At 40.4% G+C, this 17,390-nt stretch overlaps 1 protein-coding gene across 2 annotated transcripts in view; it reads right to left on the reverse strand.

The window, feature by feature from the left end:
- LOC120541953 (TBC1 domain family member 9B) overlaps nucleotides 1–15,813 on the reverse strand; it is a 91,969-nt gene extending 76,156 nt beyond the window's left edge. For both annotated transcript variants that reach the window (XM_039773969.1, XM_039773968.1), the window contains exon 1: nucleotides 15,479–15,813. In XM_039773969.1, the coding sequence (XP_039629903.1) occupies nucleotides 15,479–15,596 (118 nt within the window). In that variant the 5' untranslated portion in view covers nucleotides 15,597–15,813. The remainder of the gene's footprint in view (nucleotides 1–15,478) is intronic.
- Nucleotides 15,814–17,390: the final 1,577 nt, after the last annotated feature.

Here is a 17,390-nt window from a genome sequence, read left to right on the forward strand (position 1 = left end):
CAGCACATCCGGGTGCTATAAAAGGGGCCGCCTCCCTTCAGACAATGGCTGGAGTCGGGAGTGTAGTGGACGAGGTCTCTGGAGGAGGCAGGAGGCGGCCTGAAGAGAGTGAGGCATTGGGAAGAGGCCAGGACTTTGGGGACTGCTTCAAGGGCTTATGAAATGTTTTATTGAGCAGTACTGGAGTGCTTTCGGGTAAAGTACATTTTAAAGGCACTATAACACAACAGATAAGTACCACTAACAGCAGCTTAAATGTATTTGGATCATCTCTCGGACAAAACAAGAATGGTTTAACAGGTGGAGGCCACTAAAATTTTTCCCTCCTCATCTTTTCTGACCATTTTCTTCACTAGTTTTGCATTTGGCTACAGTCAGTGTCACTACTGGTAGCATAAGGAGATACCTGGACCCTACAGAGGTTGCACAGGTAGTAAAACCTCTCCAGCATGGCACATCAATACATGCCATTGCCAGAAGGTCTGCTGTGTCTCCCAGCACAGTCTCAAGGGCATGGAGGAGATTCCAGGAGATAGGCAGCTACTTTAGGAGAGCTGGACAGGGCCGTAGAAGGTCCTTAACCCATCAGCAGGATTAGTATCTGCTCCTTTGGGCAAGGAGGAACAGGATGAGCACTGCCTGAGCCCTACAAAAATAACCTCCATCAGGCCACTGGTGTGAATGTCTCTGACCAAACAATCAGAAAAAGACTTCATGAGGGTGACCTGAGAGCCTGACGTCCTCTAGTGGGCCCTGTGCTCACTGTCTGGCACCGTGGAGCTCGATTATCATTTCCATCAAACGATGTGGCATCCTTTCGTTCCTAACATTACCCAGTCCATATCAGTAGAGATATCCAGCAGGATTTTTTCCCATTGAGATCTGATGCGTTTTCTAAGTGTTTCTTTAATTTTTTTTGAGCAGTTTACTTAAACCCAATCACGGTTGAAGGGCTGAAGGTCCAACATCTTAGAAATCAGTCTTCTGATTTGCTCTCCCCTCAGGGCTTAACAGAACACCACCCAAACTGAATGAGCCACTGACTGAACCCACAATGTAGGAAACTGCAGGTGTCAGCAAGCTCAAAGTACTCTAGGCGCATTTCTCCATCTAATAACGGCTTTCAATTTTTTTTTCTCTCAGTAATACATATTCCTTTAAATATTTTTGAAGACTCTCTAAAGCTATAAACATCACATATGGCTGCCAAGAAAGCTTAATTAAATTAACAGGAATAATATGCCTTCAGAATTGAGTGATAAAGAACTGCACATTGGCCTAGGCATTTGTGTATGAAAGTGTTGGCAGAAGAATGAAGAAAGAATAAGTGATTTTATTTAATAAGCATGGGCTTCTAACAGGCTAATGCCTCATGTGGTGCCAGCTGTTGATGAACGCGATTAGGATATGCGGTTTTCAGAATGAACGGATGTATTTGTATATTTGCAGGAATTATTTGCTGGGAGAAGCACCTCTATTGCTGTTAAGTGCCGATTCAAACAGGAGACAAATCGTTAAAAAAAAATAATAATATTTAGTCAAAACTAATAAGCCCTGCTATCCTGTTCAGGGCCTGGTGATGTATCACCACAATCATAAGGGCAGTTTACATTGAGGTAAATTAGGGTTAGCAGCATTGGGAGCAGTCATGAACTGATTACACCTTGGCAGTGAGCCCGTCTATCAGATATTTACCACTGGGATATCGTCACAATGTTCCATACTTACAAAATTATCACCTCCAGTGGCATTTCTGCATGAAGGAGCAGTGGAGCGCATCTCCAGCAGATGTTGTGCAAAACAAGCAATAAACCTCCCTCAGTATTCAATATTAATATTAAAATGTTTACAATAGCCCTTAGCTTTGTCTTCTTAAACAGTGTTTTCCAATTTTCTGTCTTATGCGCAATGCAATTACTAATCTAATTACGCAATGCAGTAAGAAAAATTGTCTTCATGCCATGTGCTACAAGCCTGTTTCCAGGACTAGTTGACCCAGCAGTGTTCTCTGTGCATTTGGGTGTATGTGCACCTATGCAAAATTAACTTTCCAGTTTAGTGATGGGGCTTGAATAGTGTCATCTCCAGACAGAGGAGCAGCTTCAGCGACAGACTGCTGTCACTGTCCTGCTCCACTGACAGACTGAGGAGATCGTTCCTCCCCCACACTATGTGACTCTTCAATTCCACCTGGGGGGGTAAACGTTAACATTATACAGTTATTGTCTGTTATACCTGCATTTTTATCACTCTTTAATTTAATATTGTTTTTTACCAGTATGCTGCTGCTGGAATATGTGAATTTCCCTTTGGGATTAATAAAGTATCTATCTATCTATCTATCTATCTGAAGGCTTGAGCTTGGCATTAAAATGAGGACCACCGTCTGTTTATTTCCAGGGCATTAAAGGAAAAAAAGAGAGCAGATCACTATCAGGAACGCATTGAGAACAAAATATTACTGCAAATAGAGTGCGGCTGAGAGGCATCTTGATCTTTACACACCATCAAGAGGGCCACCTCATGGCACTAAATTTTAAAAGTCTTCAAGCTAGTCCTTATATGTTCTCCTAACACTTAAAAAAAAATGTCAGCAGTATGAAGCCCCATACAGAACAAACAAAGAAAAATAAATATCTTAAAGCCATGCACTGTCTTTGTGACTTTTTGCTGGCTGTTGTGCTGAATAAAGAATCAACATGAAGGGACGGAATAAAGGGCCAGAAGAGGATATATCTCACTATTATAAAAAAAAATCCTGGAGAGAAACAGTAGGGCGACGATACGCGATTGTCACGTTATCATCACGGAAGACACTTAAAAGACCTGCGAGACTAAAGAGATTGGCCATGAAGCGTCTCGCGGGGACCTTAAACATGAGACTTTGTGCCAAGAGATTGACCCAGGACCGTCTCACGATGATGTAGAACATGAGATTCTTGCAAGACACGCCCTACTTACAAATAAATAAGAGCAAAGGAAACCAGCAAACACACTCAGTCGTATTTTGGCTTTGAGCACACACAGATTCAGGGCTCTCAGTGCATATAAAGCATATAAGGACAATACGTTATAAATGAAACGTAGACGACAAAGCGAAGAAGAAAGCAGCGTGGAGAAAAAGAGACTCAAAAGCGTTGGAGAGACAAAAAAGAAAAAGAATAATCTAGGTGCAAATTCAGAAAATTAGGAAGTAATTATCAGCCCGGAACAAGTAGAACTGAAAAAAGCACTTCCAAACGGGACGTTTGCGCTATACACAGGCAGAGCAGGTTAGAGATTATAAAGCAGTGGAATTCGAAAGGCTCAAAAAAAAAAAAAGTTGACATGATACACATGTGGAGAAAGTTAAAGAATATGAAAGTAGGAGAATTAGAAAGTATAAAAAAAGAAAAAAGATCGCAGGAGCACAAACAACGGAAATTATTACTCAAAAAAGGGAAAATAATCACCACGGACCAGGTGTCATTAAAAAAAAAAAAAAAGCAGGATAAAGTGAGGTCAGAAATAGAAGAGAATTTCAAAAACGGAGTTTACCTCACATGCATTTATTGGTTACTTTGCAAAAAAAGTATTAACTGCTGATGATGTAGATTGTTTTGTCTGTACTGAAATTCCAAACAGAGAAACCTATCCTGAATTATGGTATAAAGTCATTAAACACATGTCTCACTGACCTCATTAAAAAGATTCAGCACGTTGGGACTTGGAAAATTCAAAATATTGTTTTTACAGAAAAATAAATCTTAAAAGTGTGTATCCATAAAAACAAAAACAGGGGTTGGCGAGCAAAGCGAGCAGGGGGCAAAGCCCCCTAGTGCTTTAAAAAAAAAGAAAACACAAGATCATAACTTATGGATAACATGAATGTAATTATCATAGCCAAAACATTCTTTAACCAGAAATGTGAAAAAGGCAAGCAAAGTGAATTAAGAGATCTGCAGTCTTGGATAATGACAAGACAGAAGTATGACCCTTTAATAATGTAGCGTAAGTGACATGAGTGTGACCAGTCCATAACCAAGGCAGCAAAACAACTAATGGCATCATCTGCAGGAAGAAACATGGTGCATACGACTACTCAAAATAATAAGTCATTTAAATAGTTGTCAGTATAAACAACCACTAATACACTCTCCACCATTCAAAACCCCAGTTGAAGTAAAAAAACAGCTATGAAATAAAATTATAATTCCATAGTAAACTTTGAATAAAATAACTGACAACAGTTTACAGCTTTGTGCTCAGTAGGAGTTTGTTGTCTACGGTAGGCGCTCACATCAGACCATACAGGGAGAGCTGAGAAAAGAAAGCCTTTGCCGGCTTCCCAGTGAAACCTACTTATTTGGCTCCTTCTTGTCAAATTTTTCACCACATGTTGTTCCTATGTTTATCTCATTTTTGCTACTAAAAGATAAGTGTGAGGAATTAATGTTGGGATTCAAGCCATGTTATTTTTGTAAAATTTCAATGCATTTTTACCATGGCTTAATGTTTTAATCATTTTGATGTTCATATGTACTTCATTTGGTATATTAGGATTTCATTCTTTTCAGAAACAAACAAGGCTCACCACAGTCGGCCAAACTAAGAAAAACACAGAAGGTTTAGAAACATTCTTATATACCTTTTGACTACAATTTTGGTTTGTGTTTTAGGTTTTGAAAATTGGCTTGGTTTCCTGACACTTGCTGGTATTATGACTTGGGATTTTTGTTTTCACCCTGCATTTTCTGTTTGTGCTCTGACATTTTTTGGTAAAGAAGATGGAAGTTTGTATGGATGCTATACTCACTCACTATGGCACCAGAGAATGGAAATATGTTGCATGTTCATCAGTCTAAGTAAGAATATCACTGTACTCTTTAAAAGGGGTTGTACTGCTGCTTCATGGATTCAGTATCATGATCTCAATCCAACATCCAGTCGATGTGCATGTGGAGAAAGAATGTTCTTCCCATCTGTGTGTGGAATTTCTACGTCCAGTTAGTTAGTTAGACAGACAGACAGACAATTTTGGTACCTCATCCCCTAAGACACATGTGGTACACTGACTTGCCCAAGCACAAATAAACAGAAGGAAGCTGCAATAATAACCGCAGCAATGGGTGACTTTGTTGACCAAAACTACTTCCCTACTGATCTTATGCTGATATAAGGGAAAAAACATAAATAACTATAAATGAAAAAATATGAGTATGTGGCACTGTCACATAAACGCTATCTGATTTGCTTTTGTCTCTTCGCTGTCCTCAATGTAAACCCTGTTGCTGCCCAAGTACCCTTAATATGGTGGTGGGGTGGGAATAAAAATCAGGCACATTTGGCAGACGGTCGTAATGAAGACCTTTGATGGAGGTGTGGTCTGTTGCTGTATAGTTTCCAGTGGTTGTCATGGAGAAAGGACGCCAGGATACAGTTAAAAAAGACAGCGAAAATCAAGAAGAAACACAGAACAAAACATTAGTTTTCAATATCAACTGCTAAAACTGGACAACAACAGCAAACATAGACTATCCATTGCCTCACCCGGTTACGGAGGTGGCCACCTCGAAGAGATTTCCAGTCGACCCACTCTGAAATACAAAGGGATGGGACAGTCTGGAGAAATTAATGTGGGTGAGCTAAGAGTGGTCTTTGCTTATCTGGAATAGCGTGTTTGGAAACTCTAGGGGAAAACAGAAAAAGGAAAATGGACTAATCCTTCTATATCAGTGGTTCCCAAACTCGGTCCTGGGGACCCACTGTGGCTGCAGGTTTTTGTTCCAACCAACTTCCGTTTTTTATTGGTCTCTTAGCCTAATTAAGTGAGTCATTATTTCCCAGTTTCTGTGTTTTGGAGTCAATGTAGAAATTACAAACTAAGTTTGGTAGATTTTTATTAAAATGTAATAAGCAGTTACATGGGGAATATGTGGTTTGTTAACCGTATTTTCAACCTAATTTTCATTCTGTTTTTCCACATATTCTGGTTATTTAATTGCTCATTTACTAATTAGCAGGTCTGACACTGAAGTCGTTGCTGCTTTCATCATCTCGGGTGTCTGCTGTGCTGGTTGTTAATTGTCACTATTAGTGTTAAATGAAGAGAGCAAACTATACAGGACAAGGGGAAAATAATAGGAAAACAACAAAAGAGAGTTAAGCATTTACAGTTTTAGAAAAAAATAAAAATATTTCTAAATGTCTTATAAATTTAAAACCCATACTGTTGTGTTTTTCTGAATGCAGAATAAGATACGAGTAAAAAAGACCAGTTAATTAAATGAGATCAGTTGTTATCGATTAGTATCACTGATTGTGAATCTGGTTGGAACAAAAACTTGCAGCCACAGTGGGTCCTCAGGATTGAGTTTGGGAACCGCTGTTCTATATAAAAGCGGTCGGGATTGTCCTTCCGTCCCGTGAGTGCCACGCAGGTGCGGAGTTTCACACACGCCCCGTCCATTTTGCAATGCACGATGGGATTTGTAGTTTCGTTTTTCCAGGTAAAAGATGATTTTCTACTCCAGACTGTGCGATATCTTCTTCTTCTTTCTTACTATGTAAAAGCAGTCGGGATTGTCCTTCCGTCCCGTGAGTGGAAAGCGTAGCGGTATTCTGCTTATCACAGACACTACTTGCAGCTTGCGGTACGAAGCAACATGATGTGAGCAGAGTTCTGGTGCTCCCATCGTTCCCTTGCTTTTTGTGCGATGCGCTGGAAAAATAGACAAAATTATGTCTCTGGAAATAATGTTGATGGAGTACAAATGCCTCACCACGTAGTAAATATCAGGGGGGTTCAAAAGGGCGACCTCAATATAGAAAAAAAGTTTAAATTTCATCACAAAAATAACAGAATCTACGAGTATTAAAGTAATACCGCTCAAATGCAATATAACCAAATTAATGAGTTTGTATAAAATATCAAATTGATCTACATATTGAATTGCCTTAAGAAGTGGTTAACTTAAAAGTCGGTCGCCTTAAAAGGCGGGTCAGCCTAGTATTATCCTAAGTGTCTGAAAACTGCCTGGACTTTGGGGTCCTGTCTGTTGCGAAGGGTTTTCTTTCTTTTAAGTTATTCGCATACTGCATTTGTTGGGGTGTGGGGGAGAGAGGTGTGGTCACGAATTTGGTTGTTGCCATTTATGTTTGTATAGTTTTTTATAAGATTGATTTACTACAGTTATTTTCACCTTCTCTGTTTCTCATGGTCATTTTGTTGATATCATGTAAGTTATATTATTTAACCTATCAATATCGCAGGACGGTGTCCAAGGGCAATTTGAGGTTGACCTGCTATCCGACTCACGTACACCTGACGTATAGCAAAATTGGCCGGGAAGGGTTGAAGAGTTATAAGTATAAGCATATTAGAAGAGAGAAAAACAATATACTTGTAAGTTCAAATGACTATCTACAAATCCACACAAGATGCGACCGAAATATACTACTACCAATAAATAACACAAAGAAAAAAAAAAATAAACAAACAAAAGCCTAACAATAACAAATGGTTTTAAATGGTTTTAGTCCTTTAAATATTTCAGCAGAAACAAGGCCTAATATGTACAGTAAATGATGAACTGCAAAATATAGATGGTAGAGTCCATCTCAAAGCAGATAAAATCAGCTTGAATGGCCTACCGGTAGATGTCTTCAGGCACTGCCCAAGCTCATTCCCACCACTGTATTCTTCTACCATGATCATGGACTTTGGGTTCACCATGATGTCCCGAATCATCTAATGGTCATCAAGATTAAGTCTCAACTCTCTCCTTTTCTTGTTTCATTCTTCCTTTTCAAAGAGAGCTTCCCTGGTAAGCTACACCCATGAACAGTTTCACTGGTCTGTTTTCAGACTCTTTACCCTACAACACCTCGTTTATATCACAAGCAAGACCATGAATTCTCACTTATTCATAAAAAGTTAACTTTACAGAAACAGAGTGAACATAAAATGCAGACACTTCTGACTTTTTACAGGTAAGCCCTCCCTGTGATTGGCTGCTGGCACCACATTGTGGGCCGGTTTCAGTTTTGCGATGGTAGAATAGGCTTTGGTCCCTGAAACCACACAATTATTTCCTGTAAATTATTTTTTGATCAGAAATAAACCATTTACTTAGCCAGTATACCGACTCAGGGTGAGCTGGTAAATATTTTAATGAAGAGGACTGAGAGATACAGCTTGTACTATGTTCAATCGGCAAACTATCCATCCATCCATCCATTTTCTAACCCGCTGAATCCGAATAGGGTCACGGGGGTCTGCTGGAGCTAATCCCAGCCAACACAGGGCACAAGGCAGGAACCAATCCTGGGTAGGGTGCCAACCCACCGCAGTCGGCAAACTAAGGTCGGAGTAAAAAGTCAATTGCGCCTTTCAAACAAACTGGAAACGTAATCAAAAACAAGAACAAGAGGAAAAAAAACAACAACAAAAAAAACGGGCAGTCAAAAGGAACAAAAAGTTTTGTAAGATTTGAGCTCAAGTACTATTATGTAAAACGCAGGTAGTTGAGACATATTTGTAATGACCTTCAAACAGTTGCTCTGATGACGTCACAGGTACTGCACAGTTTGCGTAACTGTCATGAACTGGGAATGCTATGACAAAGGAAATCCAAATACCCTGAAGCTGTTGCAGCAAAATGGGAATATTTTTGAACTTCCACAATTGTATACTAAAAACATAAACTAATAAGAAAACTGTGATCCTTGACTTCTAAATTCACTAAATAAATAAAAAGATTGCACAAATCCATCCAGGAAAACCCATAATAAAAAATACACATCAATCACAACAGTCAGAATTGCCATTGATCTGCTCATTTGAATTCAAGGTACATTTTGCTCCAGCTACTAAAAATGAATTGCACTTTACAAAACTTGAACAGATCACTTTTCTTTAAGATTTTTTTAAAATATAACGAGTGTCTTCATGTGTAAAACATGCTTATGCTAGGCAATATGTGTAACCTATTTCTTATGCAAAAGTCAAGATTTTTAATATTAGTATGGATAAATGGCTTAAAGTTATGGAACATTTCGAAATCCGTAAACCCTATGCCGACTTTTTAGGTGATGGTACTTCAGCAGCTCCAGGTGGAAAGACAATAAACTGAACAGGAAATCTCATTTCATTGCACATTTTAATGAGGCGTCAGTCACATTCGGATTTTCTTGCAGTAATTGTAAGAGTGTCAATTGACATTTTCTATCAATACAGCTGTCTTCAAGGTTGGTAACAATGCCTTGATTATACACACACTTATTGTTAACTGTTTTAGTGTGTAGCCTTATGGCAAGCTATCAGGGATTGCAATGCAATCAAAATGATCACCTAATCAAGCAGTGAACAGAAACTCTTTACTTAAAGAAACCTTGACTCTACAACAGGCTTCTCAGGAATAAGTAAAATGTGATCTTCACAAAGTCTAACTGTTCTCTGGCGTTAAAGCAGACAAGTGTTCATGGGTCCTGCCATGTTTTATAACTAACAGGTGATGATATTGCTGTGTAATGATATCCTGCATGTTGTAATGCAGTAAAAATTAAAATGGATGAAAAGTTAAACAATTAACAAAATCACAACAACCTAGTTGCATAATCTGAAATCCAGTCATTAAGTATGACATGCTCAATATCAGCTTTTGGACCTCAGTACCAGTACCAAAACGAGTCCAAAGCAAATAATAGACAATTCCAAAAACTCCTGTCTTACACCAGACTCCCTGGTGCATCACACATTTATACCGAGGTCCATCAATGCAATAAGAAGTCAAGATTGCATTGGAAGCTACTAGTTATGTTTTGTGAAATCGACAGAATTGACAGGTGTCAAAGGAGTGAGGGTGGGGGCCAACGGCACGTTAAATTTGAGTGGAAAGTTGACACACACCTCTGATAGCGAAACTCCTGAAATGCTGGTAACTGTAAGGTTTTAAATTGTGGATTTTTTGGTACTTGACCAGTCCCGGTGTACCACGCAACCATAGCGTAATGCAACACTAGTCTTACATGTTTAGCCAGGGCCCATCACACCATATATTCATATTAGTATGTACTTTTATTTGCTCCGGGCCAAGACGGATATGGATGTCAATATATGGTTGCAAGAAAAAAAACATTTATGAAGATTTAGGAGCTACTTAGGTTTCTTCTCTAATTAAACATAAAAATACGGTCTGGTCTTCAACTAAATTACAAAAACAGACAAACACGTTCTGCTAAAACTAACAGCAACAAACAACTTGACTGCTTCTTGCCATTTAAGCATTCAGAGTCCTGGTTGAAAAAAGAATATGAGCCTCCAGGCTACTGACATCTCGAAAAATCAACTGAAGTTATATGAGATGAGACGAGGTATCCTACTAAATAATAAAAGATACACAAAGTTTATATCACTGTGTCACACACGTGCGCTTGGGAAACAGCTTATGGGCTCAAAAACTTGCATGTTCCCACCATACCAAGGAGTGGTGCTGCCCTCTAACTCTTTCTCCTCTTTCCCTGCAGACCAGCCGATGAACCCTCAGCCTGAAGTTACTTCAGGTCTTCAGAAGACAGCCAACGTCACTTTCTCTTCCAGTCCTCCAGATTCCACCTCCATCTGATGTCATTTCCAGTCCCGGAATTCCACCGACACATTACATCACTTCCTGTCTACCTGCTATACATGCTACCCATGTTCTCTTCATCTTCAATACTATTTTGAGCTCACATCTGTAAAGGCATACCTACAATGACTCGGGGTGGGGGGGTGGATCCCCAAATCCTTCACTTTGTTCTTGTGTCCTCTTTTACAGTTGATGTGGTCTTTTCTCCTCATTAATGTTAAACTCATATGAAATATCAGGGGACCTTAGAAGAACTGTGGAGTTTCCATAAGCTTGAAAAGGCTACAAAAGCACTTTCAGAGACCTGGGTGTTCAGCAATTTGCAATCAGACAAATTACAAATGGAGGAATTTGGTGCCTATGAGTAGATGTCCTGTAATAATCATGGCATGACCATAGCTTGCTGAAGGAGGTGAAAAAGAACCCCAGGGCAACAGCAGGTGACCTGCAAAAATGCCCTGATTAATCTCTGTTGAAATGTCCACCATAAGAAAAACAATGAAGATGAACAGTGCATATGAGAGGACACCATGGAAGAAAACCACTGCTGTCCAAACTGAATATTACTGCATTTCACAAATTTGCAAAACACCATCTTGACAAAGTACAGCAGTTCTGGGACAGTGTTTTGTAAATGGAGGAGGCAAAAGTTGAACTGTTTGACAGACTCTGTTTAGAACAATTTGAAAAGATGAACGATTTTGCCCTGCACGCCAACATCTAATTTTTAATTAAATTCAACCCCAATAGAACTGTTACCAGTAAAATGTTGAAAAATCTAAAGGTAGTTAAATGTTTTCATTTTAACTTCACTTTCTACTATAATTCCAACTTTAAAGTATGTTCTTTAATAATTCAGATAAGGTAAATATAAGTTTTAAGGTAAGGAAAACAGAAATCTCATGATAAGGAAGACAGAAGTTTTGAGGTCATTGATAATGGCACCAGAAAGTGGTGACATGCTGCATGTTGATTAGCACATGCAAGTAAGAATTTCACTGTGACCCGTACACATGACTATACTGGCCCTATGAACTTCATCCCAATCATGAAGTATGATGGAGAAAGACCATCACGGCTTGGGCGGCTATACTGCCTCAGTCACCTTCTGCTTAATAGAAGATGGGGAATACAAGATGACAATGATCCAAAACACAGGAATAAATCAACTACAGAATGGCTTCAACAGAAGGAAGGTGATGTTCTGGGTGTTCAGAGTGCAGACCCAAACGAGATGCTGTTGACACGAGCCGAGGAGAGCCATTCACATGGGGAACCCCAGAAATATCAGCAAACTGAACCCGCTTTGTGAGGAGCAATGGTGTAAAACGAACCCTCATGTGGGGCAAATCCGATCTGCTGATAGACGCAATGTTTAGCGGATGTTACAGGATTACTGCTAAAGGAGGTTCGTAGCAGTTGCTAACTATACAAAGGTTCACTCATTTGTATTATTTATTGTTTTCTGCCTGGAGAGTTGATATTTAAATGATGTATTCAGCACTGACAAAACAAAATTCCTGCTGCTCATATTTTATTAGTTGAGCAAGTTTTATTAGTTGTTTGTCAATTACTGGGACTTAGATGAAGATCACATAACATTTGTATCAGTAATTAATGCAGAAAACCAGGTAATTTTACATAGTTCATAAAAGTTTTCCTGCAATTGTAATTTAAGACTGTGGGAACAACAGCCTCGGTCTATGGCGATATGGTGCTTTGGACAGAAGGTATTGTAGGCACAAACCAAACCCAGTCTAATGATGTGGCTGAACAAAATGAAAATGACACTTAATAACAAATAAAATGAGAACGTGCTTCCCAAACAAGCGGCAGGCATCCCCTATCTCAGGCATGGTATTTCTTTTTTGCCTTCGTTTATCGGCCCATTTTAAAAACTCCATAAACATACATGACCTCCTGACAGTTTGCAGGAGTTTTCATTTTAAATGCTAAAAAAAATCACAACAATAGAAACTCAGTAACTAAATTATCACATCTTCATTGTACTTTATATCTGCTTTCCTAAAGCTCCCTGGTCCCCCTTTGGTGTCCTCTATGTGTGACGCTCATGTAAGGTTCGTTTGTGTCAATGAGCAGGTAGTTTCCCGGATCCAGACGTGATCCTCAAACAAGAATGCACGTTTAGCAACGACTCATTAAAATGTTTCTAGTGAATTGTGGCAAAATCCGCCACCTCAAAGGCCACATCCACAGGGCCTCTTCCTAAAACGCCTGCCCCCAATTCCACCAGTCCATGCCTTAAACAGTTGGGACTTCAGAGAGAGACAAAGAAACTGAACACAAGACTTGACTCGGAGAGAAAATTAAAAGCTAAAACCACTTTATGTCAATCGAGGAGTACAAGGTAATCAAAGCTTAATGATTAATTTGTATATTGTAATAAGCATCGCGTCAAACGAGACGGACAAACACACACCACTACAGTACTTGACTTTGTGCATTCGACCCATACTTCTGTTTGCTTCAATATCCTTCTGTCATTTTGACTGTTGCATTACTCCCTAACAATATGACATACCAATATTAAACAGATTGTGGATAAGCACTGTGGTCTATGGATACACTGTGTGTTAAAGTGCTGCGGCTATATTCTGGAATGACAAGTGTGCATATCCAATTAGACAGTAATGTTTTAAACTTCTCTTAGTTATGAGATGTGTAGTCAGAAGGTGGATGCTGTACAGCCTTCAACTAATGACGTTAGGCAGATTTGTTAAATTGGATGATTTCAGTATTGAAATCTGCATCTCATGTGGCCCTTCATCATCAGATCTCTTAAAGGCAACTCATTTCACCTTCTTTTGATAAGGTGTGACACATCATTTACTTTGAATGCATATTTTACAATTTGCATTTTCACAAACAAAGCTGCCAATTCTTTCAGCCTTACATCGACTCCTCCACCATTGTCGTAGCTGAACAACACAGAGCACACATAAAAACCACGACAAAGTATCTTTCACCTTAACCACTAGTCCATTGATGTCAAATGCCAAACTATAATCTGATGTTACAGAAAGGATTTTCCATTGCAAAAGTTTATTTTTACCATGTGCAATGTGCTCTGTTCTACATGTGACAGATGTTTAATAGGGGTCTTTGTAGGACACGTTGACTGTGGACAGTTCATTGTAATCAGAAGCTTGCTCTCTATTGGACCAGGTTAATATGAGCACGATTACAATATGCAGCTCAAAATCACAGACCTTACTTTGATTTAAGGTTGCCAGATCCAGCCCAATGACAGTTGAAAACCCACCTAATGGCAGAATAGCCCATTGAATTATATAGGCTCTCTGTAGACTATAATATACAATATTAAATCAACTAGCGGTTGACCAGCTTGGAGTATTAAGGATGGAGTGATGTGGTGGGGGTGTTAATCCCTTCTTGTTTTCACCACAACAAGCACAGGCACCCTTTCAAATAGCTAAAAATAATTGCAAACAGTTAAATCAGTATTTTGCCCAGCACAATGCTTTCAAAAATTGCCCAATTTGGCCGAAAAAAGCATAACTGGCAACCCTAGTGGGAATGGTTTAGAAATCTGACATGATCTGGTGACCCGTTAAATTGTTGCCATCCAATTTCAAGCAAAACTAACTCGCGGTTGTCTGCACATGTACAGCAAGACTAACGCGCAGACGTACAGTCTTGGGTTTGTTCCCAATTTGCGCTCAGTGTTGCGTGGAATGTAGTTGGGATATATAAAATAGCTACTTCAAAAACACAATGACACTCATTATAAAAATCAAAAAGCAGCATTTTTAAGAGAGAGGGGTTGAGAGCATGCGCTGATAGCGCGTTGCTGTACCCATCACACAATGAACCATCCGGGTTGGGACCCGAGTGCAGTGGGTGACACCTCAGCACCACCCTGGAACAGTGCGAGTTTTTTTTTTAACAGTAGCTAGAATGCCAATTCCTGCTACCAGCCCCCAAGGTTTTCCTGAAAGTTGGAGGTCCTGCTTCCAGGGCTAGATGCAGATTAACGTCATACCCAGGACGGAGCAATTGCAGGTTAGAGACAGACTGAAATCGGCAGAGTATGTGATATGCAGTAAAATGCAAAACTGATAATTTACTAGACCAATAGTGAAGCGTGCCCTCCTGAATTTGACCAATTAGAGCGAGAGAAAGGCGGAACTTCCCTATTATCTACCGGGACAGTTACGCCGTACAGTCAGACGTAATTGGTGGTTCATTTTACTTCCTTGTAGATGAAACTTGTGCAGTTACTCCTATAAAATGACCACACGGGTCATAATAATGTGTGATCTGTTTAACCCGTTTCAACAAAATAAATGCATCTTTTCGTTTGGCTTGTTTATCCTCACTTGATCTAGTATTTATTAGACTGTATGAAATAAGGTTCAGAAAGTATCCAGGAAGCATAGATGACATAAACGTCAATGCTTTAATTAAGCTTCTTTTTTAAAAAAATGCAAAATACCTCAAACACAGATGAGCTCCTAACTCCATGCCTTTTGTGTCCCTAATAACAAGCATACAATCAGAAGCTCAAAACAAGTAGCTGGCAGTTGAAGCTTTCCTTACTTCCAACTAAAAAGCGTGTGGCTCAAGTCATCGGACAGTAGCTAACTTACACGATTTTGAGGAAACCAAAAACACAACAACAGAAAACGACCAATGTTGGGATGCAGACAGTACGAGTTAGACCCGCTGCGTAAACTGACGGATACGTTCATTCACACGCCATTCCATTCATTTATGTACAAAAAGGTTGCCGGTTTGAAGCGTCCCCTGTGACGTGGTTTGTTTTGGTAGGGAAGCGTGGGGGCGAAGACAATTCAAACCAAACAATTGGCAAAAGTGTGGACTCTCACCGGCTATCCCGCCTCCTTTCCCGTGCCCCTTCCTGCGCTGCAGAATGAAGTAGGGGTTCGCTCTCTCGCTCACCCACAGCGCGTTGGCCAGCAGGACCTCTTCGGGGACCAGCCACATCGCCTCGTCGACCCGCGCCTGGAAACGGAGGCGGATCCCGGCGGAAATAGCAAGAGGCCTGGACGGAGTCGCGCTACTCCTCGGAGTGGCGTGTTCTCTTCCCTTCTGCTGTACTCTCCTCCTTCTGTCAGCTCATTACAGTGCAGCAATATGCACTCCCGGTCGACAGCTGACGAAAACGTACATCCACGTCACGCTGCCTGAATACACCAAAAAAAAAAAACACACTATAGTGTCCACATGCACGGCGGCTTTAACTGGTTCGTCCTCCGGTGTTGCTGTGAGCCGTCCTTTGGCAGACCGCTACACCTCGGCTTCCGTTCTTCGCTCAGCTCAGTAACCTGATCGACGTGTGGCCAAAACGGCTAATCTTGGATACGTTATAGAAAATTGAATGCGAAACGGAGACGAGGCCAGGACGGGACACACCGTTATGTCATCCTCATTTGTAAAAGCGACTCGCATATATGTGCTTCTTCCAAGTTAAGTTTATTCTGCAGGAGTCATGTTATTTTATTTTTTTTTTATTTATTAAAACTCGAGGAAACGCGCAATGTTTTCTCCTTTCAACGCGCGTTCAGCGTGGCTTATTTGATCGATTGGCATCCCGACCCTATCCCAGTGTGTTAACTTTTAGGAGTGTTACCTGTGACAGGTGGGTGTCCCAGCCCGTGTTTGTGATACAGTCCCAGTTACGTTTTACGGCTTGTAATTATGTAATGCAAAAAATGTGTTCAAAAATCACATCAGTGAATGTTGATGTGAATTTACGCCTGTAATGAACCAACATCCCGTCCCTGGTGTGCACCCGACGCTGCAGCTTCCCATACATATGGATGAGAAATGCTATTAAGCTAACCAAACAAGCCTGAGGGACTGAATGGTCTCCAGTTGTTGGCCTTCTTATGATACTATAATGGAAAAATGAAGGTTCATAAAACAAATGGAGGGACAGTTTTATGTGTCTTAACCTTGTATCACTGAGAAATTGGCTGTAAACAACGCAAAGGTCAGCACCATTTATGATGAAGGCTTACTACCGGCCACATACATATAGCACCCGTATCTCAGCCTCAAGTGAAATGACTCATTTTGTTTAAATGAAAAAGCAAAGCAAACAAATCTCAGGATATGATACTTGTCAAAGTGGCCAGGGCTAAAAACCACACTGAGCTCTATCAATATTGTTCTTAAAGGGGGATCCGACTCTCTCTCTCAGGTGGATTGATTTTCCATTTACTAGAGCTGCTTATTCAGATTCAGAGTCACAGGGCGCACAGGAATTCACATAGATAAAGAGTTAAAAGACTAAAATAAGCGTAAAGTAAAAATGAAGAGGCTGTGTACGGTGGCAAAACCAGTAGAGCTGCCTTCTCGTGGTGTTTGATTCACAGTTGGTTAGGTTGGGGAGCATGCACTAGGCACGGCATGTTGCCGCACCCACCACACTACGAAATAGCACGGGATCCTGGTTGGCAACCCCCCAAGCAGACACACAGTCCAGTCCCACCTTCTGGAAATCACCCTCTATCTGCCGCAGCCAGGTGTTATGTGGGTGTCCCCTTAGCTTGGTTCAGCCACTCGGGTCTTCAACAATGAGGATCCTGCGAGCAGGATGACCCTCAGGGAATTGCACGACATGGCCATAGTGCCATAACTGATGCTTCCTCAAATTGCAGGTAATGTGCCTCATTCAGGACTCTGCTCATTCAAAACAAAGTCAAACCAGCGGTACCCAGGGATTCTTTGAAGAGACACTGTACTGAAGGAGTCCTGCCTTCGTCTCAGGTCACT

This window comes from Polypterus senegalus, chromosome 13, assembly GCF_016835505.1.
Source record: "Polypterus senegalus isolate Bchr_013 chromosome 13, ASM1683550v1, whole genome shotgun sequence".
NCBI lineage: Eukaryota > Metazoa > Chordata > Cladistia > Polypteriformes > Polypteridae > Polypterus > Polypterus senegalus.